This window comes from Leptonychotes weddellii, chromosome 1 (genome assembly GCF_054177405.1).
Source record: "Leptonychotes weddellii isolate Sample4059 chromosome 1, ASM5417740v2, whole genome shotgun sequence".
In the NCBI taxonomy this organism is placed as follows: Eukaryota; Metazoa; Chordata; class Mammalia; order Carnivora; family Phocidae; genus Leptonychotes; species Leptonychotes weddellii.
The window spans coordinates 30,822,629-30,849,329 of record NC_138369.1 but is presented as its reverse complement, the minus strand read 5'-3'; the positions used below and the strand labels follow the sequence as shown (position 1 = coordinate 30,849,329).

At 35.8% G+C, this 26,701-nt stretch overlaps 1 protein-coding gene across 2 annotated transcripts; it reads left to right on the top strand.

Annotated features, from left to right (window-relative positions):
* The first annotated feature begins 1,709 nt into the window (after positions 1 to 1,709).
* On the top strand, positions 1,710 to 25,642 carry UBA3 (ubiquitin like modifier activating enzyme 3). Of its 2 annotated transcripts, XM_006736316.3 has the most exons (18): positions 1,710 to 1,809; positions 1,995 to 2,036; positions 3,901 to 4,021; positions 5,378 to 5,458; positions 9,208 to 9,290; positions 11,867 to 11,947; positions 16,922 to 16,965; positions 17,285 to 17,349; positions 17,656 to 17,811; positions 18,694 to 18,796; positions 19,122 to 19,235; positions 22,808 to 22,861; positions 23,359 to 23,395; positions 23,479 to 23,560; positions 23,878 to 23,978; positions 24,312 to 24,375; positions 24,485 to 24,539; positions 24,847 to 25,642. In XM_006736316.3, the coding sequence occupies exons 1-18, from the start codon at positions 1,790 to 1,792 to the stop codon at positions 24,933 to 24,935; spliced, it is 1,392 nt and encodes a 463-aa protein (XP_006736379.1). In that variant the 5' UTR covers positions 1,710 to 1,789; the 3' UTR covers positions 24,936 to 25,642. The 2 variants fall into 2 exon arrangements, with proteins under 2 accessions (XP_006736379.1, XP_006736380.1); XM_006736317.3 differs by lacking the exon at positions 1,995 to 2,036 and having other exon boundaries at positions 1,731 to 1,809.
* The last annotated feature ends 1,059 nt before the right edge of the window (positions 25,643 to 26,701 follow it).

Here is a 26,701-nt window from a genome sequence, read left to right as displayed (position 1 = left end):
GTGGCTATTTCTAATTGGCCTGTCTGAGCCAATGGGAGTGCCTTGGTGTCATCTACCAAAACACCACCACAGGAGTCTAGGTGTTAGGCACATGGATGAAGGCCTAGATGCCTTTGCAGTCCTCTTCATTGTCCATCAGCACCCTGTTCCCAGGCCTCAGCTTCCTCCCTATGAAATGGGTAGGTTTGGACTAGATGATCTCTAAAGCACCTGTTGGTTTTTATCATCTGAGGGGGGCTGTGGAGCTTGCTGCCACTAATCGGAAGGTCTCCTCTCTGATCAGAGAGTAGCATTGCTGGGGCCCCGCCCGCATGAGTCTGTTTTGAAAAGCGTGGGCTTAATCTCAATGGTTTCTATCTGCAGAGTAGTCTCAGCAAAATTAAAAAAAAAAAGAGGTTTCTAGGTTGATACTGAGACATGTGACCCACGAAAGTGGCTGGTGTCTCCTGCTACAGACTGTGGACTGTGAACTCTGTCTTCTCCCATTTACTGCCTGGCACTGACTTTCAGCTCAATGAGTGCTATTGAACTGAACCTGATTGAGGGATAATAAAGGACAAAGAGGAGACAACATATAATTTATTAACAGCAGTTACATTTACCGAGTACCCATTTAGGTTTTACGTACTCCATGTCAGTGGTTCTCAAGCTTTATTTTGCACAGAATCATCCAGGGTTTTGCAGAAGGTTGGGGATGGGGCCTGAAAACTTGGATTTATAACAATTCCCCAAGTGATGCTAATAGGACTGATCAGGGGATTATATTTTGAGAACCACTGTATTTCATTCAGTTCTCAGTCTTACAAGGCAAATATTTTACAAATGAAGACCCAGCAGTATCCCGACTCTTATGGTTTGTTAAATGGAGAGTTAAGAATTTAAACTGTTCTTCCTAATTCTAAATCTAATTTTTTTCCGGCTCCAAGAAAGGATATATGTATATATATGCGCATACATACATATATTTTTTTGAAAACGATGTTTTGTATCCAGTCATCCAGACACCCCCCCCCCACATACACACACTTACATCTGTCTATCTATCCATCATTTATGTCTGACTGTGGAAGAAAATAGTCCAAATTTAATCATTTATCTTCAGGTGATGCGATTATAGGTGTTCTAAATTATGCCTTAATTTTTGTGCTTTTTTTCTTTATACTTTTATTTAAATACATATTTTTCCCCAGAAAAAATGTTTTTTTCTATCCAGTTCCATTTCTGCTGAACTTATCTGACAGAATCATGTGACATTAAAAGATTACCATTGATATTCACAAAGGAGGAAAATGATAATCTCTCCATCCCACCACTATAAACTGATTTAGATTTTATTCTTAAAGTGCGTACTCTTATGCAAAAATGTTTCCTGAAAATTTAAGGTGAAAATTACTCCGATGCTTTGCCTCAGAGAGACGCTCTGCAGCATGAGGGTGGCTCTCCCAAGGAGTTTTTTCATAGAATATACCATTTTTTATAATTATTAATTAGCACGTAAATTGTATAAACGTATAATGTATTATGTGTATATTTTCACGCAACTTATACACTGGATAAGATTTACGTAACTAAGTGTAGTTAATCAAGATTATAATTACATGCAAAAGCTTTAAAGCTCAAGGGAGCCTCCGCGCCGTCAACCCCACCCCTTCCTCTGGCCCCGCCCCTTTGCCCCTTTCCGCTCCTCCCCGTCCTTTTCCAACTCTCCCTGGCGGCCCCGCCCCTTCGCTTCGTTCCGCCCCTCCGCCCCGCCCGCCCTGGGGGCACCTGGGAAGAGGCGGAGAACAATATGGCGGATGGCGAGGAGCCGTAAGTACTCGGGCTCTGCGGGCGTGCGGGGCCGGGCTGGGTTGTGAGAGAGCGCGGCGGTGGGCGGTCGCCGCCGCCACCCGGGGTCCCCCCACCCCCCGCCCCGTCCCCTCGCCCCCCATCCCCTCGCGGCGCCCGGTGTGTAGCGTGATGCTGACCCTTCTTTTATTCTCTCTTTCTTTTAGGGAGAAGAAAAGAAGGAGAATAGAGGAGCTGCTGGCTGAGAAGTTAGTGCTGCCGGGAGGCCGGGGCCCTCTCCGGGGACCCCCGCCTCCCCCCACCCCAGGCCTAGGGGACCAGCCGCAGCGGGCCCGGGGGGCTGGGAGGGGGGCACCCGGAGCGCAGGCCGCGCGGCCTCATCCCCTGACCCCCATCCCGGAGCCCCAGGGGCCCGGCGGGCCGCTCCTCGTCTGTATCTCGGGCGGGCGCCGGGCCCGGGGTCCACCGCAGCAGGCCCGGCACCGGCCAGCCGGGGTGGTATTTGACCCAAAGGTCTTGTGTAAGGACCCTTGAGCCCCACCCCCCCTCCACCCCAAATTGTCATAGCCGTGACCTTGTGAAAAGGGAATCTTTATTAAACACGTGAAACGGACACTAGGCCCTTTTTGGCCTTTCGTAAACACTGAGACAATAGTATTATTGCAAACTTTTTATGAGAACTTTATGTGTAAGGTTTTGTACTAAGCACTTCATTTTTGCAAAATAGTTGGCTCTTAAGGGTTAATGTTGACTCCAAAGAGTTTATTTTCTCCATTTATTACACACCCTGTTTTTTATCAGATGTTTAGTTTTGTGCTGGTGAGACAGATTTAATCTGTTTTCTAACCTGGCCCACGCCACATAATTTTTCTTCTCCCTACATGGGAGGAGTAGAAGGTACTCTTGCAGGGGGTGTGGTGAGTTAGTAATTTCTGTGCCAGTTCCCAGTAGCGTGTTTTAGTCCTTATGTGTCTCCCTCCGAAAGTTTAATTTCAATTGCAAAAGGATTGGAATGACAAGCTTAATTTCACATTCCTTCCCACCTTTCCTTTCCTTTCCACCTTTGCTTAAAATGACAGTAAAGGCTTGAATGCTTACTATATGGCAGGTATTGTACTAAGGCCTCTGTGTGGATTATCTCTTTATCCTTGTTCTGACCTTAAGAAGTAGCTCCAAACAACTTACAAATGAGATTTATAGCCATTAATAATCAGCTCAAGGTCACAGTGTTGTTGTGGAACCAGACCCAGCTTGACATCAAATGCTATGGTCTTTATTGTTAGGCAATACTTGTAAAAATTGGATATTACTAATACGTTTGGAGGTAGAAACTGTGGGTTACAGGAAATTTGAAAATTAAAAATAATCACAACCAAACATAAATCCTTCAGAGAGTAAAAAATACATTTCCATTAGAAAATACATTTTGTATTTTGTTAGAGGAGTCCCTCTTTATTCAGTTGTATGTTCTAAAAAGTTTTTAGATGGTAATGCCTATCTGTAGTGCAATTGTAACCCCAAACTTCTTTTGTGTTGAGTGGAAACAACACCATAGTGTTAAAAGATTCTTTTTTGAAAATTGGGATCTCTTTCAGGGAAAAATATGTGAATGTTCTTCTCATCAAAAATAATCATTAAATCACATCTTTCGAACTTGGAAAGGACACATGAATTATATTAGATTTGAAGCTTCACTATTATGAAAGTGGAGTCTCTTTTTTTTTTCTTTCTTCCTTTTTTTTTTTTTTCTGATCCAAGTGTGTTGTTGGAACAAACTGGGGAAGTTTACAGTGATCTTTTATAAATTCCAAATGTGGAGAAGCCCATTTCTCACCAGTTGACCAATAATATCCCAGGTTTGATCTTGGGGTGCTTTAGGATCCCAGAAACATGTAGACTGATTTATCTCATCATACGTGTAGTTCTTAACATTAAATAAACTAGATAATAGCCAAGAGAAAAGTTCAAAGCATAAGCATAACCACATTGATATTTCCCTTTTTATTTAAGCAGGTCTGGTGTGGTTACTTTTCATTTGGGGAAACCATAATAGTTGTAGGTGTGGCTTTTTCCTACTGATCTTTGCAGCTGAATTTACTGTGTTCTGTGCAGAATGGCTGTTGATGGTGGGTGTGGGGACACTGGAGACTGGGAAGGTCGCTGGAACCATGTAAAGAAGTTCCTCGAGCGATCTGGACCCTTCACACACCCTGATTTCGAACCCAGCACTGAAGTGAGAAATGTTTATTTTTAAATAACTCCTCTAATAGTTTTATGTTTCAAAAATAATAAAATGCTTTCTTTTTAGTTTGCTCTTTAATAAAACTATTAACAATTGTATAAGTTACCTTAAAATACTAAATTGAATATTTGCAACTGATTATAATTGAATGACAGATATTTGAGTCATTATTTTCACATTTCTCATGTAATATGTTGAAAATTCTCAAGAGTAAAAGAACTGCATAATCTCATTTAAGATTCTAAGTTATACTTCACTGAAAATTACAGTTTTAAAATGACTTTTGAGACACAGTCCCCTTTTTAACCCTACTATGAGAAATTAAATTTGATAGAAATATAGATGTGCTTGCTTAAATTTTGAAATTTAGTTGAAATGAGCATCTTTACCTAGAATTGAAAATAATTAATTGCATGTTAAAAATCATATGACTGCTATATAATAGAGGGATAGAATTTTGGACTGGTAGTGTTTGACATAAGGCAAATGTTCAACTAAATACAACTTATTTTTTACTGCAAGGTAGAAAATATATTCTTTATAGTTAATTCTTCTGTCTTTTGTGTTTATAAAGAGATGTTGTTTTGAAATAGCAGTATTACGCTACTCCTAAAATTAAGGTACAGACTCTTGGGTTTCATTCACTGTATCAGTATAACTTCTCTCCTTTAATCTTGGACAGAATTGAAAGTATTTTGTGTTTCTTTGGATACTCCACCATATTTTCTTGTGCTTCTGAATTTTTTTTTTTTTTTTGCTGGATAGTTTACGATACTGTTCTTAAATCATTGTTTTAAATTGTATTTCTGCTGATGTACAATTTTCTAAGAGTTTTACTGTTTTTTTTTCTTCCTGTCATCTCTTGTAAGTTTCACTCACTGTGTTCAAAAGCAGCAATTATTGTTCTTACCTTTTTACCTTAAGACCTTTAAACACCTTGTGCAGTGCTTGAGGCTCTGTTTTAAGGTTTTTATACTTTTCTCTTTTTAGCAAGTCAGTTAAATAAATTTGATACTTTCCATCCCCTTTCAAAGTTTAAAAAAAAGATAAGTCTTAATTAACTAGGTATAGTAGTTTTTCTTGTTGGAAATAACCTTTTAATTTCATAAAATTAAAGTCAATTTAAAAACATTAAAATTGAAACCCTCTGAAATCATTAGATTACAGAATTTCTGGTTCTACCTTGTTCATAAATTTAAAATAATTTATTAAATACAAAGTCTGCTCTTTATCCTCAATTGCATTTTTCATGGAAACATCAGAAACTGTTTTATGGCTTATTGCTTTATTGATGGTACTTATGGTTATTATCAAACAGATTTTAATACGCCTTTTCATTCTTTACAGTCTCTCCAGTTTTTGTTAGATACATGTAAAGTTCTGGTCATTGGAGCTGGCGGCTTAGGATGTGAGCTCCTAAAAAATCTGGTAATATATATATGCATATATATATATATAAATGTATTTTTTTCTCTTTGTGATAATTAAAGCTTTTTCTTTTTCTGTTCTAGTACTAGGAAATTTCTTTATTATGATTGTTAACCTTTTTTCCTGTGAGCCTTTGTTAGATAAATTTAGCAGGTCAAATTCGAGATAGTAATTAAAATAATGATATAACTGGAATGCTCTAAAGTCCCCAACTATAAAGTCATTGATAGAAAATTCTTGTTTTCTTCTCTGATCTTTATCAGACAAATCTTTGTGCTTCCTCTTGCATAGCAGTCATTAATTTCAGTGATGTAAATAACAAAACTGGTAATTCATATTTTAACATGTAATTTTAAAGAATTATTTCTTCTGTTCCTCAAAATAACCCGATTAGGTGGCTAGGATATTGTGTCATTCTATATAGAGGGAGAAACTGAGGTTTAGAGATGTTAAATGACTTGCCTCAGTTTTTCTGAATAGTGATATCCCTAGAACCTAATCCAGGTCATTAATTCTTAGTCAGTTGTGCTTTTCACTGAACTATTAGGTCATTACATGACTTAAACATAAAATTTGGGATAGCTAAGCTTTTTTTTTGGTCAGTTTGTTTTCACTGAATATCATCTTAAGAGGGGGTACTCTTTAGGGCGCCTGGGTGGCTCAGTTGGTTAAGCGACTGCCTTCGGCTCGGGTCATGATCCTGGAGTCCCTGGATCGAGTCCCGCATCGGGCTCCCTGCTCGGCGGGGAGTCTGCTTCTCCCTCTGACCCTCCCCCATCTCATGTGCTCCCTCTCTCATTCTCTCTCTCTCAAATAAAAATAAATAAAATCTTAAAAAAAAAAAAATAAAAAAAAAAAGAGGGGGTACTCTTTAGATAAGCTATTTCTGTGTACTGGTTTGAAATCCATGATATGTGACTTACTAGTTTTACTGACTTCTCATAACCACAAATAGCTTTTTATAAGGCTTTATTGGTTTATTTAATAAAAATGGATAGGGGAGGAATTGATTTAAAGGTGTTGTATGTCAGCCGTCTCAGTGGTGTGTAGAAAATGGGAAATGCGAGAGGAAATCCTTAGTGAATCAGGTCACATAGCCAGATGAGGGACCTAAAAAGTTGGCCTTGTGGCTATAGTTTAAATGTCAACAGCTACATTCATTTTGCTAAGAAAATATTAATGTCACTCTTAGTGTAACTGCAGAAACTTAATACACTTCTTGGTACTTAACTGCTGTGCTCAGTTCTGAAGGGATTGTAGGTCATCATAGTCTATGTCCTTAATGAATTTCAAATTTCACTGGAGAGAAGTCTTACACAAAATAAATAGCATTATGTATGATATACTATGGGATGGGGTGCCAGAATGACAGAATTTTCTCAAACATAAAAACCCTTGCAGTACCAAAGAGTTCTAGAAGGGAAGGATTTATGGAGGATGGGTAGTGGTTTTGGTAGGCATTCTATGTAAAAATCCTCTAATGCTTAACTTTTTCTATTATGAAGCTGTTACTTGCAAATGTGACATATAGTGATTTTAAATGTAAATTAATTGGAGATTAGATCTGAGGAATAGTTGTCAAACAACTTTAGGAATGGCCTTGTTATTTATTGCATTGTAATGTCTTGAAAACTAAAGCTTGTCAATTACCACTTGTTACTTTGCTTATTTCAGACATAAATATATGAGAGATGTACATGGTTTTTTAAATTGACTGTAGGTCCCCCCCAAAGGCTCATTCTGAAAAAAATATGACATTAATATTATTGATTGAGAAAATAGTTATAGAACCTCCTCCCCCCATATGCCAGGCACCATTTTGAAAACTAAAGATACAGCATTGAAAAATACTGACAGGTGTTTGTGTTTGTGGGGCTTATGGAAGGAAAAAGACAAGTAAAATACATAGTATGTCAGATGGTAATAAATACTATGGGGAAAGGAAGAATGGAAGATAGGTAGCCTGGTGGGAAGGGAAGTGGTTTACAAAAAGATGCTATTTGAGCAGAGAGGTGAGCAAGAATATTCTAGGCATAGGGAACATCTGGTGCAAAATCTGTGAAGTGGGAGCATGGCTTTTATGTTCTAGGAGGCAAGGAGGTTATTAGAGCTAAAGCAGAAATGGGCAAGGGTGAGCAGTTTCCCACAGGATATCGAGAGGTAATGGGAGATGGAAGGGCTCAGAGTGAATATTACAAATGGCTTAGAGGCTACTGTAAAAACTGCCTTTTACTCTGAGTCAGGAAGTCTTTGGAGAGATTTAAGCAGATGAGTTGATTTGATCTGACTTTTAACCTGGTTCACTGTGCCTGATGTATGGAGAGAAGACTCAAGGAAGAACAGAGCAGGAAGCTGAGAGGCTGGTTGGAAGGTTGTTGCAGTCATCTAGGCAAGAGGTGGCAATGACTTGGAGCAAGATGGTAGCATTGGAGGTGGTGAGAGGCAGTCAGATGATGGATATGTTTTGAGGTTGGAGTCAACAGGATTCACTGGTGGATTAGTTGTGGAACATGAGAGAAAGAGAGGAGCCAAGGATGACACGACAAGGTTTTTCCCCTGAGCAACTGGAAAGATGGAGTTAGCATTCCCTGAAATGGGAGACACTGGGAAAAGAATAGATTTAGTGGTGTTGGTGAGCAAGGATGATTGAGTTTGGTTTTGGAAACTGTTAAGTTTGAGATGTCTGTAAGATGATGCTTTATCTTATAAGATTGTCGGAGATCACCAGCACTAACCAGAACTAAGCACAAGGGCACTCCAAATTCTGGCCAGTAAAGTAGGAGGAAAACTCCTGAGTGAGGTGAACTGGAAACCAGTTTTTAATGTTCAGATTTCACATGAGTGTAGTGACCAAGTGAAGAATGTATTTTAAAGATACTTCAGGTGGGTAAGATCAGAGAGACTGAAAATTGTCATTAGAAGTAGTAACATGGGAGTCACTGGTGACCTTGACAAGAGCAGTTTTCTGCAGAGTGGTGGGAGTGAAAGCTTGTTTAGTGTGTGAGACAGGAATATGAGAAAGCAAGTATAGACAACTCTGGAGGATCTCTTGCTATAAGAGGGGCCGAAAAGTAGGGAAATTATTGACACCTGATTTAATTTGACTACTTAACTGACCAAGACCAGAAAAGCATGATTAATTATTGAGACTTGTTTTTTTTAATCTTTTGCTTCTGCTGGTAAATTGGAGCAGTGGTTGTACTGCAACGGTTTGTTGCTTTTCCCTAGCTTTTTTGATTGCTTGTTCTTGACTCAATACTTTTAAGATACTCCTTTTACATGTGCTGTGTACATATGTGTGTTGATAATACACAACTTCTAATAGTTATTTCTGAATCGTGACATACTTAATGTTCTGTAAACTAAGATAAAACTTGTAGGAATTGCTTTTTAACAGTATTCTGAAAAAGAATAGCAAATTCAGTTTATTAGTAAGACTAGTAAAATTAAAACATCTGGCAGCAGCAGCAAAACAACAAACTTTACAAATGTTTTTATGGGATTATAAAACAACTGTAGAAATTTTGAGTTTTTCTCTTTTGGTTATAGACTGAGTACTCAGTTACACATTTTTGACCTTTACAAGAACCCTGAATTTTACATACTTTGTAAGACTCTTTAACCATTGAATACAATTATGTAGAATTTATTATTGAGCATTTATAAATTTAGGACTACCTTAAAAACAAATCTTAAAATTTCAAATGTGTGGAAACTTCTGCTTAATTGGATTTTTTTTATTCCCACAGGCATTGTCTGGTTTTAGACAGATTCATGTTATAGACATGGACACTATAGATGTTTCCAATCTAAATAGGCAGTTTTTATTTAGGTAAGTTTTAAGATCTTAGTTTAAAATTCTGATAATCACTTGAATTTGAGTACATTGTAGTTTAATAATTTTTTTAATAAAACTATGAGAGGGTAACTAATTTTATTTTAAAAATAACTACCACTCCCTTTTTAGGTAAAAGTTTGCAAGAAAATTGTGAGCATTCTGGTGAAACTAGTTTTATAAACAAATACATGATTTTGTTGTTGTTGTTGTTGTCGTTGTTGTTTAAAGAGATTTCCAAATGGGTTATGTGATTTGGGGGATAATTGTGCTCTGAAGACATGGAGCAGGGCTCTTTTCCTTCTGTTGATTTCATAAGACAACAGTAGCTGGAATATTAGGCCCTAGTGAGATATATTGGTGGGGACTTAGGAGCCAAGAATTGTATGGTGACACTGGGGCAATGAAGTTGTGAGAGAGTTTGGACTTTCTTACAGAAAAAAAAAAAGAAAGTCGACAGTTAGGGAGAGAAAACCCAGGAGCAGTTGAAATGGAATAAAGGGATAATTATCATAGACAAACATGAAATACAGAAAGCATCTAGGAATGGATTGTTAGAAATGACTTACAAACTGCAGGTGGGCATATATGCAGGCATGAGGAGAGGTTCATTAGTGAATTTTAGTATGTAGCATTTAGAGATTTGACAAGCTCAGATATAAGTGCCGTTGGTCAAAGAATTATACATATGGAGAGATAAGGACTTTTATTTTTCTCTCTAGTGATTAGATTAGTAGCAGGAAGTGCTCAGATAGATGGAGGTATGCAGTATAAGGTTAGGTTAGCAGAGAAGGTAAATTTAAATTTTTGGATAGGCATGAAATCTCTGTGGAAGATATTAAAGAGGCAGAAGGATGGGTTAAACAAAGTCAGATTAAGGAAGTATTGTAATTGCAATGTGAACTCTACGTTTAATGTTTAGGCTTTATTTTTTTGTTGATTTATTTATTTTTTAACCCTTGAAATTACCCTTCTCTACAGAAAACTTTGTGGATCCTGACACATTTTTAGTATATGAATGCTCTAACAAAGATAACACTGAGTTGATTGGTTATTGATAATAGACCATAACCTTTAGTTTGTAGCTAAAATAATGATTGAAAATCGTAACGATTTATGAGTGCTTAGGTTGTAGTAAACACTTCCTAAACTCTTTATCTATATTACCTCCTTTGATCTCAGAGCAGCCCTCAGGGCAGGTACTTGTATTCAAGATTAAGCAATTAGGCCAAGGTGTCCTCCAAAGATGATACCTGTGAAAGGCCTTTTTGTTCAAAGTGCAGTTTTTAGGTGGAACAATCTGATCCCCTAATTCTGGAAAGGTAAATTAGCAGTCTCCACAGAAGCCATCTAGGAGTTTTTTTATTTGGGATCTACTGTGGAAGCACATATAATCCACAACATAAAAGAACCTTGAAAGTCTCCTTTATTCTCTTTACCAAAAGAGCTCTGTCCAGAGTGGTTGAATGCAGTACTGAAATCAGGTTCCTTGATTTATAACTAGAGCCTAGTTATAGGACAAAGTCAGAATAAAACTCTTATCAGAAGCTTTGAATCAAGAGAAGCACACTGCTTTATTGGAGAGAAGAAAATCGACCTGTTAAATTATTTTTCTTTAAAAGAAGTAGTTTTTATTAGGAACATTGATTTTTTAAAATTTTCATTTATTTTTAAAATATTCTGTGCTTATATATGAAGGAATATAAAGAGAGAAGAATATGGTTACTGTCTTCCAGGTGTTTATAGTCTAGTGGGTATGATAGACCTCTGTAGCTAATGAAAAATGTTGTGAAAAAATAGTAATAAAGCACTTACTATGTATGTGTGAGGGAGTGATTTACTTTTGTGAGGAGAATGAGGAAGTACTACGAAAGAAAATACCATTTGTACTGAGATTAAAAGAGAGACTTCCCTGTGTCCTTTTCTAGCTATAGCTATGGTTCTTACCTAGAAATGACGTTTTGAGGTCTTCTGTTTTTAGTTTAAGAATGTTCGGGTCATTTGCAATTTTAGATAATGCCTTTGGCATTATTTCTTCTTCAAAAACGTGCTTATGGCTTCGTTTGGGACATAAAATTCACTGTTTAATCAGCATACCCGGGAAGAAGAGGATAAATGAAGGTTCTTGTATCTCCAGAATGAATCCTGTGTATATTTCAGCCAAGACCTCCATAGTAACACCTTGAGGTTCTGGGGTTCAGGGCAGATTTGGAAGGCTCTGGGTGTGGGGTAATATTTTACATTGGGAAATGCCACAATGAGAAGTGGCCAGGAAGCATGCCATTGTTATGCTTTCCACGGGGGGTGGGGTGGGGGGAGCACTGTTTTATATTTTCATTTAAGAAATAATTAGACTTGTCAGTACTTGTAAATACTTCATTTGGAACATCAGCAGGCGTTGACATTTGATGTTGAATGGCTAATGACTCATCAAAAATATTTAAATAAAAGTGTTCCTTCTAAATATCCTCTAAATAAGCTCACCGTGAATATTTTTTATGTCTGAAAATAAATTATATAGATCATCTAGATTTATATCATGAATGATAATTTAAATGTAATTTTTCCTGTAGGCCTAAAGATGTTGGAAGACCTAAGGCTGAAGTTGCTGCAGAATTTCTAAATGACAGAGTTCCTAATTGCAATGTAGTTCCGTATCCTTTTGACAAAAAGTTACTTAACTTTCTAAAGCTTTGTGTTTTCTTTATTATAAAGGAGGTGTTTAACATAGAAAATACAGATAAGCCAAAAAAAAAAAAAATTAGCAGTAAGCTTATTACTGGTACCTACTGGTGACATTTTGCTTTATAGTCCTTCCAGTCTTTTCTTTAAGGTTATATAAATACTTTTTGCCCTAATTTTTAAATTAAGCATTTACAGCCAGTGCAGTTGTTTATTTTGCATTATTGCCCTTAATTTCAGCTTGAATTGCATATCTCTTATGTTAGACTATTAAGTTCCTTGTCTGGCTATAGTTAATCTTTGTGTCTCCCTACAGTAGCAGACTGAATAGACAGTATATATTAACCAAATGGAATGTGTATCAGAGTAAATTTATTTTTCCAAGAAGTGTGTTTTTAAAAAGAAGTGTTCTTTAGATCTGGAGAACTTCCAGTGTTTTATAGAAATTCAGGAGGTGAGCTTTGCTATTTGGGAAATGCCAGAGGATACAAAATAAGCATACAAAAATCAATTGTATTTTTTGTATACTAGCAGTAAAAATCTGGAGAATGAAATTTAAAATACAATGAATGCCATTTACAACCGCTCAAAAAAGGGGGAAATACTTAGGTGTAAATCTAATTAAGTATATGACTTGTATGTTAACACTGCAAAATGCTGATGAAGAAAATCAAAGAAGGTCTAAATAAATGGAAAGATACTCTGTATTCAAGAATTGGGCAATTTGACATAGTAAGGATGTCATATCTCCCCAGATTTGTATACAAATTTAATACAATTTCTATCAAAATCCCTGCAAAATTTTTTGTTGATACAGACAAGATTATTCTAAAATTTATATGGAAAGGTGAAGGAATACCTAAAACAATTCTGAGGGGCGCCTGGGTGGCTCAGTCGGTTAAGCATGTGCCTTTGACTCAGGTCATGATTTTAGGGTCCTGGGATGGAGCCCCTCATCGGGCTCCTTGCTCAGCGGGGAGTCTGCTTCTCCCTCTGCCCCCCGCCCCTGCTTGTACGCACTCTCTCTCAAATAAATAAAATCTTTAAAAAAATTAAAACAATTCTGATAAAGAATAAAGTGGGAGGAATCACTGTATAATTTCAAGACTTACTACACCTACAATAATCAGGACTGTGTGATGTTAGCAGAGATGGAGACACACATCAGTAAAACAGAGAAACCAGAAATAGCCACAGGCAAATATGGCCAGTTGACGTTTGACAAAAGTGCAAAAACAGTTCATTGGAGGAAAGGATAATAATCTCTTCAACAAATTGTGGTGGAGCCATTGGATAGCCATAGGCAAAAATATGAATCCCAACTCAAACCTCAAAATTATAAAAATGAACTCAAAATGCATCATATATATTAAGCACAAAATCTAAAACTTTGGATGACCGTGTAGGAGAAAATCTTTGTGATGTAGGGCTTGGTGAAGAGTTCTTAGATCACATCAAAAAAGTATCCATAAAAGAAAAAAATTGATAAATCGAACTATATCAAAATTAAAAACTTTGCCTTGTGAAGGGCCCTGTTAAGAGAATGAGATACAATGATGAGAATGGGATATAATTATGAAGTAGGTATCTGACAGAAGACTCATCCAGAATAAAGAATTCACAAAATTCAGCAGTGAAAAAACAAGGCAATTAGGAAATGGAAAGAAAATGTGAAAAGACATTTCACTAAAGAAGATAGCAAAAAGCACATGAGAAGATGTTCATCATCACTATAAGAGAAATCCAAATTATGACAACAGTGAAATATTACTACACACTTCAAATAGCTGAAGTAATAAATAGTAATATAAAATCCTGGCAAAGCTACGGAAAAACTGGATCACTCATACATTGCTAGTGGGAAATGTAAAATGGTATAGTCATCTGGAAAATAGGCTGTTTTTTAAAAACCTGAACATATGCTTTGCATGCAACTCAGCAGTTTCATTCCTGGGCATTACCCCAGAGAAACAAATACTTAGGTCTGCATAAAACTTGTTCTTGAATGTTCATAGCATCTTTATTTGCATTAGCCAAAAACTGGAAACAACCCAAACATCTGTCACTAGGTGAATTATTAAACTGTGGTACAGCCATACTGTGGAGTATGGCTAAGCAATAAAAAGGAATTAAGAAAACATGGCAACAAGTTGGGTGATACCAAAGACATGCTGAATGAAAAATGCCAGTCTCAAAAGGTCATATGTTGTATGTTTCTATTTATGTAACATTCTTCAAATGACAAAATTAGAGACAACAAATTAATGATTGCCAGGGATTAGGCATCAGGGGACGGAGAGGTGGGACTCTAAAGGGGGGTAGCAGGAGGAAGAGCTTTGCTGTGATGGAATAGTTGTGTAACTTTATGGTGGTGGTAGCTACACAAATCTACACAAGTATTTAAATCACAGAACTGTACATACTCGTTTTATCAATGTATTTGTGGTTTTGAGATTATAGTCCTGTAAGATGTAACCATTGGGGGAAATTGGATGAAAAACACATGGGAACAAACAGGGTTCTAGAGGGGAAAGGGGTGGGGGGGTGGGTTAGTCTGGTGATGGGTATTAAAGAGGGCACGTACTGCATGGAGCACTGGGTGTACACGCAAACAATGAATCATGGAACACTACATCAAAAACTAATGATGTAATGTATGGTGATTAACATAACATAATAAAAAAAAAAGCAAGAAGAAAAAAAACCCAACAACAACAAATAAAACCAAAGCATTTAAAAAATACTTTTTTTGTAGTAGGGTTGTCATACACATGAAAAATTTTTGATAAGTTGAATAAAAATGTCACACTGCATGCGTTTAAAAAAAAAGAAAACACATGGGACCTCTTTATACTAGCTTTGCAACTTGTGGATCTATATTATTTCAAAATCAATGTTTAAAAAGGTAAATACAGGTCTCCATAGGGAGAAAGAAAAAGAATATGCATGCATACTCTAAAAGTTAGATCTGTGAACTTCGGGTATTTTATAGAAATCTAGGATGTGGGATTTCTTGGTGTGGCTCCTGGGTCCTCTTATTGCTATTCCTCTGCTTGCTCTGGTTCTCTCTCTCTCTTTTTTTTAAATACTTGTTTCAGGGGTACAGGTCTGTGATTCATCAGTCTTATGTAACACTCAGTGCTCATTACAACACATAACCCTCCCCAATGTCCATCCTCAGTTACCCCATCCCTCCACCCTCCACCCCTCCAGCAAACGTCAGTTTCCTATGATTAAGAGTCACTTATGGTTTGTCTCGCTCTCTGGTTTCATCTTGTTTCATTTTTTCTTCTCTTCCCCTATGATCCTCTGTCTTGTTTCTTAAATTCCACATATCAGTGAGATCATATGATAATTGTCTTTCTCTGATTGACTTACTTTGCTTAGCATAATACCTTCTAGTTCTATCCACGTCGTTGCAAATGGCAAGATTTCATATTTTTGATGGCTGTGTAATATTCCATTAAATATATATGCCACATGGGGCGCCTGGGTGGCTCAGTCGTTAAGCGTCTGCCTTCAGCTCAGGTTATGATCCCAGGGTCCTGGGATCGAGCCCCGCGTCGGGCTCCCTGCGCAGCACAAAGCCTGCTTCTCCCTCTCCCAGTCCCCCTGCTTGTGTTCCCTCTCTCGCTGTCTGTCAAATAAATAAAATCTTAAAAAAATAATAGAAATATATATATATGCCACATCTTCTTTATCCATTCATCTGTCGATGGACATCTGGGCTCTTTCCATAGTTTGGCTATTGTGGACATTACTGCTGTAAACATCGGGGTGCAGGAGCCCCTTCGGGTCACTACATTTGTATCTTTGGGGTAAATACCCAGTAGTGCAATTGCTGGGTCATAGGGTAGCTCTATTTTCAACTTTTTGGGGGACCTCCATCCTGTTTTCCAGAGTGGCTGCATCTGGTTCTCTTTTGACCTCCCTGTTCTAGCTGCAGCTAATGCTTCCTGTTTGCCTAGCATTTAAAAAGAAAAGAACCCTGAATGGGTGAGGGCGAGAATTGAATCTATTTTTTATAGCTTTATTTGTAGGCCTGAATAAAAAAATCTAGGACAAGTGTATTTTTATATTGTCCCTCTTTTCTCCATTTTGGTTTTTTAAACTATATAATGGATTATTTATTGTAATTTTGGAGAAGTATATATATTATTAAACAGAAAATTGCTCCATTAGAAAAATTAAAATTTTTTGTATACATGTGCTGTTAAAATATTAAGTGCTATAATTGATTAACACCCACAGCCATTTTTGATGAGGTTCTTTTTGCAGCCTCCAGGCAGGGAAAGACTACTGATTGGGTTTGGTAGAGTAAAAAGAGACTTGGAAAACTGAGAGAGGAACAAATAATTCATACCTCCCCTTACCCCCAAAATAACAAATCATATTTGTACCTGAAAAAGCAATTGGAAACATCTGTTTTTTTTTAAATTAGCTTTGCAGCAGTAACTCTTATTTTTAATTGAAAATATTTGATATATAACATTGTATACATTTAAGGTGTACAAGGTGTTTATTTGTGTTCTGAGTCTTGCAGTCATATGCCTAAATGGGAGTTGTAATGTGCTTGTTTCCTTCACTAAAATGCATTATTGCCTCTTTGCTTGGTGCTAATGGTTGAGGACACACAGTCTGCTTTCCCAGGATGTACGGTTTTATATAAAAACTGAAGCAAGAGTAGAGAGTATAACAGACATAAATGTAATATGGGGGTTCAGGGATGAGAGAAACTACTCGAAGTAGTTAGGAGAGGAGTGTTTAGAAAAGAGGTTTTGTCACAAATTAGAGTTGTGTTCATTTTGTCACATTCCCTGAATTCCACTGCTTTGAACATTGATGATTTATTTCTTGTGTACATTTATAATTTGTTCCTTATGGCATGTTAAATTCACTTTATAAATTAAAAACTTAGCAGCTTAAGTTCCTTTACTTATATTCAGACATTTCAACAAGATTCAGGATTTTAATGACACTTTCTATCGACGTAAGTTGTCCACTTAAAATTCTCACTAAATTCTTATTATATTTTAGTTGTTGGCTATTTGAAGGCTATTTCTTCATTTGTTTTCATCTCTTGATGTTTGCTTTTCAGTGTGGTTGAACAGAGAATGCCACTGTTTTAATTCTTAGCCAACATCATTAGCTGCATTTTTATATGCTGTCTTGAGTAAGGATTACTCAAGGATTAGGAGCTGTGTGTGTTTGTGTTATAATAAAACGTGGAGGGGGGGCTTGTTTCTTAGAAAGTGAATTATTTTGTGCAGTGGCATTTTTAAAAGCTAAACTTGCTTTTTCTTCCATAGAATTTCATATAATAGTATGTGGACTGGACTCTATCATAGCCAGAAGATGGATAAATGGCATGCTGGTAAAGACTTTAATGTTGTTACAGTTCTTTGAAATTCTTGCTGCTGCTCTTAACATACCAAAAATTAGAATGCCATACTATATTTTTGACAAATCAGAGTTTATTTAATTTTCAACTAAGTAGATGTACATCATGATATATTGCCAGTCATTAATTTTCAAGTGAGAATATAAATTGCTAATATAGTGATCCCATGGTTTGATAATCTAGTACTCAATAGTGCAATTGATTTGTGAAACTAGTTGACAGCATGTTCCTTTTTTTGAATTCTTACTCCCCTCTCTTGCCTTTAAATAATTTTCCTAGATATCTCTTCTGAATTATGAAGATGGTGTATTAGATCCAAGCTCCATTGTTCCTTTGATAGATGGGGGGACAGAAGGTTTTAAAGGAAATGCCCGGGTGATTCTCCCTGGAATGACTGCTTGTATTGAATGTACACTAGAACTGTATCCTCCACAGGTAATCAAAGAAGTACCTGCATTTGTTTTATAGTCTCTTGGGATAGAGTTAGGATTAATTATTAAGTGTAGTCAATATTGAGGATTTTTAATTAGGGGTAACCATATTTTAAAAATCATACTAAGAAGAAAGATAAAATATGAAATTCTCTGTTTGTGGAAAGATAGGAACTGAATATCATGGTATTAATTTTTTCATTTGGAGAGAGGGATCAAGGGATCAATTACTCTTATATGTTGGGGTAAGGCTATAATCTGTTTTCTTTGGTTTTTGCCTGTGATTGATTCAGGGAGATAAAGATACCAGGGATGAGAATGATCCTTCCAAAAATGAGGCTCTTTAAGCTATACACCCACTTTAAGGAATAGTTAGAATTTTGATTTATAAATATAGTATTTTTAGTATTTACCTGGAATTGATTTAACTCTGTGAATTTGCTTTTGCTTTGCGTTATTTTATACCTTCAGATTTAAATATCTAAACATAATAAAATGGTCATATTTGAGAACTTACTTGGAATTGATTGAACTCTGAATTTGCTTTTCCTTTGGTTTATTTTATACCTTCAGATTTAAATATCATGTAAACATAATAAAATGCTCATATTTGAGAACTTAGCACTTCTTATGACCTAACAAAGCTTAAATTTATATACCCTGTAAATGTAGCGCAAACCTCCATTCCTGTATGAATGTAAGTCAAGTGACTCAGATGCTGTCTTTTAGTTTTAGAAGCATTATTAGTGTTATAAAATGTTTTGTTTTTATAAGTGGAAAGCTAAGAAGAATTATAACCTACCATCTACTTTTACGAAGTAGTCCTAAGTAGTCTAAAATAATTTATTGTTTAAAATCCACTAAAAAGCACAAACTGTGGTTTTAGGTTAATTTTCCCATGTGCACCATTGCATCTATGCCCAGGCTACCAGAACACTGTATTGAGTATGTAAGGATACTGCAGTGGCCTAAGGAGCAGCCTTTTGGAGGTAATAAACTGAATTTCATAATCTGGAATTATGTAAGAGTAATTTACATAATTACTCACGGTGACTATGTATTTATTTATTTATGTAAATAAATATATATTTATTTATATTATTCATTTGTATAATTATATTAAACTCCTTACTGTTTATAATTACATTAATACTCCTCACTGTGACTATGTATTTATTTATGTAAGTATTTATTACATAAATATTTATTTATTATATTATTCATTTGTGTAATTACATTAAAAGACAAGTTGATTTAAGTTTGCATGTTTCTGTCTTACTCTCCTTGTTTTTTGTTTTTTGTTTTTCCTAACAGAAGGAGTTCCATTAGATGGAGATGATCCTGATCATATTCAGTGGATTTTCCAAAAGTCCCTCGAGAGAGCATCACAATATAATATTAGGGGTGTTACCTATAGACTCACTCAAGGTAAGGTAGTGAATTGTCATGAATTATAACCTTGGGATAATCCCATTTTCAGGGGTTGGGATGCTCTGAAGGAAATAATGGGTAAGTGATTTCAGATAGTACCGGCCATTTGAGATTCAGTCAAGGTACCATGGAAATGATAGTTTGCAGGTGTCCTAAATTTGGCTGGAGGGAACAGAATTGACGGAATCCATACTACTTTGCTAGGAGGAATTTTTTTTTTTAAGATTTTATTTATTTGAGAGAGAGAACGTGCTCTTGCAAGGTGGGGGAGGAGCAGAGGGGGAAGGAGTCTCAAGCAGACTCCACGCTGAGCACAGAGCCCATTGCAGGGTCAATTTCACAACCCTGAGATCATAACTTGAGCCAAAACCAAGAGTCGGACGCTTAACTCCCTGAGCCACCCAGGCACCCCAGCTAGGAGGAACTTAATAAAATCACTGAATCTTACTAGAACTGAAGAGGTCCTAAATCATCTAAGTCAAACCATTCATTTTACCTTTCACTGAAGAGGAAGGTGTCACCTCCTGGGGCAATCTATTTCACATTTGGTAAGACTGTTAAGATAATTATTTTGTATATTGAGCAGAAATCTCCATCTTTAGTTTGGTCTGAGTATTGTCCCAGGGTACATCATATATAAATCAAATTCCCTTTTAAGTAATAGCCTTTAACATATATGGAACAGTAATCACATTCCCTCCAAATCACTGTCATCAATCTTTCTAGTTCCTATAACCCTTTTACATGTTGGCTGACATTAAGTTCCCATCCTGTTTTTTTTTTTTTTTCTTTTTGTAACCATATTCCAGTTATCCATACTTCTCTTATCTAGGCTAGAATGCAGCATGCAGAGATTAAAATAGACTTCTGATAATTGATGCAGTCTTAGAGGAGAGCAAGGTTTTTTGTTGTTTCTTTGTCGTTTATGTTGGTGCTATACTTCTGATTCTTTAAGGTCACTGTCCACTAAAATCTGGAAGTTCTCTCTACATGCAATTCCTAAGCCCCATCTTCCCATTATAGGTTTGGCAGTTTTTTGAGGTGGTAGTTTTGTCTTTCTATACTCAAGTATGGGTCTTTACAAGTTTATTCTTAAACCTTTTGTATATACCCTGTTATGCCTGGCACCTTACCTGTTCTTTCCAGCATGTTTTCATCTCTTATTTTGATAATCATGCTTTATCTCCATTCCGTATAACTAGTTAAAAATTTTAATGAGACTGAACTGCCTGAGAACAGACATTTGAATCATACTTCTGGTCAGGCCCTTTTAGGTTTCTCTCATCTCCTGATCAGGCCTTTTTGAGTACTCCCTATTTCTTTGTCTTGTTCACATAAGAGACCTTTCTAACTGCTCTCCTGAAGCCTGGATGTACTATCTTCCACATTTCCCTGAGTGGCCAAGTTACTAGTCACAGAAATGGCATCCAACATGACTTGTCTCAGTGAACAATCATAATGCTCAGTCTAGTGATCAGTGTTTCCTAATCTAGGTACTCATAGTTCATCTTTCTAAAATTTTGTCCCAAGTTCATCACTGAGTTCATCAGAAAAAAAGCTTTGTCTTCTTTTTGAAAATGTGCCGTTTCTTTTCTGTGATTATTTCCTCATACTTTCTGATTTCTGGTGATGTCATTTAATAATTCTATTCTTACACGCTCCTTGTTGCTCCCTATATTCCCCCTATTCCAACCTGCTTTGTTTTTGAACACACCAAACTCAGTCCCGCGTTGGAACTTTAATACTCCTGATTCTTATGCCAGGAATGTCCTTCCTTGGATCCCGTTAAGGCTGGCTGCTTATCGCTCAGGTGTCAAGTTAACCAGTTTACTTGATCATTCAACTGAAAATGACTTCTGAGCCATTTCACTATCGATGTTTTTATAATTTCTCAGAAATAACGGTAACCTCGTTTTACTGTGCAAAGAATATTTCATACTTACACTCTCATACATCCTTTCCTTGGGGCGTTTACCCTTACTGTTTACAGAAATGCTCTTTCCCCAGGCCATTGCATGGCTGGGTCTTACAGTTTTAGGTTTCAGCTCACATTACCACCTCCCTGAGAGGGTCTTCCCTGATCATCCACTCCGTCCATCGTTGCCAACTCTACCATATACCTTGTTTTACTTTCTTTTCATAGAACTCTTCAGTATTTGAAATTTTGTTACTCACTTGCATGTTATCTCCCTCAGCAGAAGGAAAGCTCTGTCAGAGCAAATAGGTTATTTTCACTGCTACTCTGCACAACACCTAGAACAGTTTGGCATATAGGGTACATGTGGTAACTATTTGAATGAAATGATTTCAGTTTGTCCTGATCAGGAACTATAAACTCATTTCAATATGTAGTCTCATTCATCTTTCTGTACTTTTTAGCAAGGTTTGGTGTGTACTTTTGAGCCTGATGATTGAGAGCCTTGACAAGGAGTACAGAAGCAAAATTGGAAGGGAAGTCCAGCTTTTTTAAGGGGTAGGGGATGAGAGGACTCTTTACCATTTTGGCTCTTATTGGGCACTATGTCTTATACTCCTCACTGTGACTACCTATTCTTCCTTTCAGTACATCTTGCTCTAGTGGTTCACTGGAGAGCTTCCGGTTTGACCATCATGAAGTTGGCTCCTCCCTATTTCCCTTTCTCTGAAATTATATGTGATCATATAGTCAGAATTAACATTTTGAAAACAGCTTTCCAAACTTTTGCACTGTCTTCATGTCTTAGATTATTTGGCTTTTTTCTGAAGTTTTTGAAATCTGCCTACACCTGAAGCCTTGGGGACACGTCTTTTAAGTGCTCTCCACACCCCAAGATAATATGGCTACTTTTTTCTGAAGTTTTTGTTTTCTAAAATGAGCAATTCAAATACAGTTAGGGAATATTTATATTTTACTTTAAAAAAATGCTGTAAGGTAGAGCTTTATTCATTCCTAATCTGTGAATACTGATATATGGAAAACGTGCAGTAGAAATAGAGGTACAGTTTATTTCGTGCAGTCCATGTTACATAGTGAAACGAGAAGACGAGGGGCAGTTTTTTGTTTGTTGTAAATTTTGGGGAATCAAATGGCTGAAACTAGTATATGAAGAAAAATTAGTTAACTCTTATTCCTTATACTTTAGTCACACCTCACTGAGTGTAGTTCATATGCCATTCCTATCACTTACTAGATATATAACTGTGGATATTAATTTGTCTCAATTTCATTCTTCTTATCTTTAAAATCAGAGTAAGGAGACTTAATAAGGGTGTTATGAAAATTCTGTCCTATCTTATTTATTCTTCATACTGTGCCTGGAACATTCTAATTGTTAGCTATTATTATATTGTCTCATCTTTATTTGAAGCTTAGTGAAGACTTTTCTTTGCTAGTGTAACTTGTTTAAGATTCTGAACATAAAATGATGGGAATGTGAAAGAAGATCATTTCATTGTTAAACTTATTTTCTGACTTGAAAGCCTGAAAAATCAAGTTGTGGAAAATGATATTTAATAATCAGATTTTCTAATTTAAGATACCTATTCTTTAAAAGAAATGACCATATTTTAATCAATATATTTTTTTTCAGGAGTAGTGAAACGAATCATTCCTGCAGTAGCTTCTACAAATGCAGTCATTGCAGGTAAGGAAAAATGGCCACTACTTAACTTTGTTTTCTTTCCTTAAATTTTTGATTCACTATCTAAACTGACATTTCTGCAGCTACTTGGTTTCAGAAAACTGGTATTCTAGGAATTTGATATCTTCTTAGGTGAGTGGTGTAATTTTTAAGCTGTCCAAAAAGAACAAGCTGTTAGATCTGTATATATTTTGTCTTACATTCTGTCATAAGGTGCACTGCATTAAGGGGACATTTTAGTACCTTTCCTTTTAATCAGTGTGACAGGTTGCTCATTAATCTGAAGAAGAGGAAGGAAAGCATGTAATGCTACTCTATTGCTTGGATTATACAAAACAAATATAAAATTTACTACTTCTTCATTTTTGAGAGTATATTCTTTATCTGTTTTTAATCAGTTGCCTTATAAGTTTATCTATAACTAATTTTTAAAAAAACTTGAAATTTTAAATGTCTAATTTGCATCGAGCTGAAGCACCTTTATTTTCTCCCCTCTTCAGCTGTGTGTGCCACTGAGGTTTTTAAAATAGCCACAAGGTAATGGATTTCATTTTTTAATATGTATATAAATTGATGTTTTGATTTGGCTCAATTATATAAAGAACCATTTTTCTTTACAGTGCATATATTCCTCTTAATAATTACTTGGTATTCAATGATGTAGATGGACTGTACACATACACATTTGAAGCAGAGAGAAAGGTTAGTAGTATTACACTAATGAAAACTTTTTGATCACGCATACTTAGATTTTTACATATTCATTACAGGTTAGAAATATAAATGAAATTGCCCACAGCCTAAGTATTTTCTACCTACTAGAACCTACTCACTGTCTATCTTTTGCACTATAGCCTGAAATAAATACTATGTAGCATAATAATTTAGGAGATTTTAAAGCATAAAAATTTGTTCATAGGAAATATGCATGATTATAAAACAATTTGATTCTCATTTCATCATTATAGACTATTATTGGTTCATGTGCCACTATGATTTGTTGTGTTTTATATATGTAGGAAAACTGCCCAGCATGTAGCCAGCTTCCTCAGAATATTCAGTTTTCTCCATCCGCTAAACTGCAGGAGGTTTTGGATTATTTAACTAATAGTGCTTCTCTGTAAGTGTTGTGGACTTTTGTTCTGTTGTAGAAACACTTTTGTGGGGGCGCCTGGGTGGCTCAGTCGTTAAGCGTCTGCCTTCGGCTCAGGTCATGATCCCAGGGTCCTGGGATCGAGCCCTGCATTGGGCTCCCTGCTCAGCAGGAAGCTTGCTTCTCCCTCTCCCACTCCCCTGCTTGTATTCCTGCTCTTGCTATCTCTCTCTGTCAAATAAATAAATAAAATCTTAAAAAAAAAAAAAATACTTTTGTGATCTTAAAACTTTAAAAAAACAAGAATTGTTCTTAAAAAGTGATCTTTTTTTGTTTGTTTCCTCTCTCATTATTATTTAGGCAGATGAAATCTCCAGCCATCACAGCCACATTAGAGGGAAAAAATAGAACACTTTACTTACAGGTAATCAGTGTTTGATTGTTTTTTGTTTTTTAGTTTGTTTTCCACAAAATTATATTACAAGTTTAATTTCATTTAATATGCTTTACATTAAAATAATTTTATTTTCTAGTCAGTAACCTCTATTGAAGAACGAACAAGGCCAAATCTGTCCAAGACTTTGAAAGGTATTTTAAATGAATATATTTACTAGTCAATTTCTTCTTTTTTTTCTCTTGGTAAAAGTAATAAATGCTTATTCTAGGTTTGTTTTAATGCCTTTAAATTGTAATTATATTTTTAGAAGCAATAATAGAATTGTTCTTTTAGTAGAATATTAAAAAATCTCTAAGAAATCCAATATAATATTACCTTGATTAAAGAGAACTAGATTTTGATGTTTATCTAGACATAAAACTTTATATGTATGTGTGTGTTGTTGTGCTTTTTGTTGAGACTTTTTTGCTTGGGTTAATTATACTTTTTCTGTTTTAGAACTGGGACTCGTTGATGGGCAAGAACTGGCAGTTGCTGATGTCACCACACCACAGACTGTACTATTCAAACTTCATTTTACTTCTTAAGGAAAATAAACCTGCACATAATAGAAAACTCATGGAAATATATTACATGGATCCTAAGAAGTTTAATGTCATTTTTAGCATTAGTGTTGCTGGAATTTGACTTTTTTTATATAATGAACCACTCTTTTTTAAATTTATAACTTCCCCTTGAAGACAGAATTTTGGGGTTGGTATTTGTAAGCATTTTCATTAATAATACGGGAAATGATGCCTGGAGAGAGAGATAATGAGCAAATGTATTGCTTCTTTCAGAGGAAGAGGGACAAGCACTCTCTTGTGTCTGACTTTTGTTACTGTGGTCAAAGAATGCATTCCTCAGTTTTCATTTGAGCACCCACATATAGAAAAGATAGCCCTTTAAAGAAAAAAAGAAAATTAAGTTTTAAATAACATTGAATATTACACCCTGACATCTACAGCATATTGAACATAGCCTATTTCTTGCTTGATTTAATATTCATTTAATTGTGGTTGTCCAAATGAATATTAATTATTGAAAAGGTTACTTTGTCCATAATAATTTGTAAATGGTGTTATAGCTGAATACCTGTGCATGGAAATGGGAACTATTTTCATGTTTACTTGTGCCATAGAGGCCAATATGCACAATATTAAAGCCAAGATATGGATGTTTAGAAGAATTTAATGTTAAGGCAGTTATCACTGATGCTTTCACACTATTTATTAATAAAATCATATATTGTCAACTTTTCTCACTGAAATTTTTTAAAGTATATTAAGGATAGTAATAAGTAGTTCCATAGTAATATAGGAATAATTTTTAAATGTGTAGCAGGATTACTAATACAAAATTTTTGGTACCTGAATTAATACTTTTACCACAATAAATATCTCCTGATTTAATTTGCTCAAACATAATAATGTAATGAAGTGGAATCTTATTAAAGTCTCTTAAAATGCCTTTTTCCCTCTAAAAAAATAAGCCTTAAAAGAAAATTTTAGTGTAAGTTTTGAAAAATTAGTTTTAGTATCTCAGTGTGGGAACATGCATTATGTATTTCAGTTTTTTACTTAGATGGCAATTTTCTACTCAAAAACCTTGTGATTACATGTCACTGGGTTAAATTTTTATTTATTATTCTTTCTAGCTCCAAACTGACAAATAATTTGTTTCATTATAAAGTCATATGAGATACATAGATATGCTTTATTTAAAGTTACAGATTCAGTTTAAATTTTTTAATATGAAGCAACTAACATTTAGCACCTCCTTTATACAGGTGCTCTAATAATTCTCAAAGTAGCCTTGTGAGAAGGTGATAATATCTCCATCTGAGAACTAAAAGGTTTTAGAAAGTTTAATCAGGGGCGCTGGGGTGGTTCAGTCAGTCGAGGGACCAAATTCTCGATTTCGGCTCAGTTCATGAACTCGGGGTTCTGGGATTGAGCCCCGTGTCTGGTTTCGTGCTCAGTGGGGAGTCTGCTTGAGGATTCTGTCTCTCTTCTCCTTCTGCCCCTCCCCCTGCTCTCTCTCTCTAAAACAAATAAATCTTAAAAACAAAAAAGTTTGCATCATTTACCCAAAACTGTACAATTAGAAATCTTGGAACAGGGATTCCAAGCCCAATCTGCCCCAACCTCCTCCGCAGTCTACTTATTTAAGCTGTAAACAGCTTAATACTTCATGGGTAATCTACTACTTGTGTAGATTACTAAATATTAAAGAGTATCAACATGCAAATTTTTACTGGTTAGATGAAATTATTGGAAGGTTATAACTTCTCAAGGGTAGAATTTAAATCTGA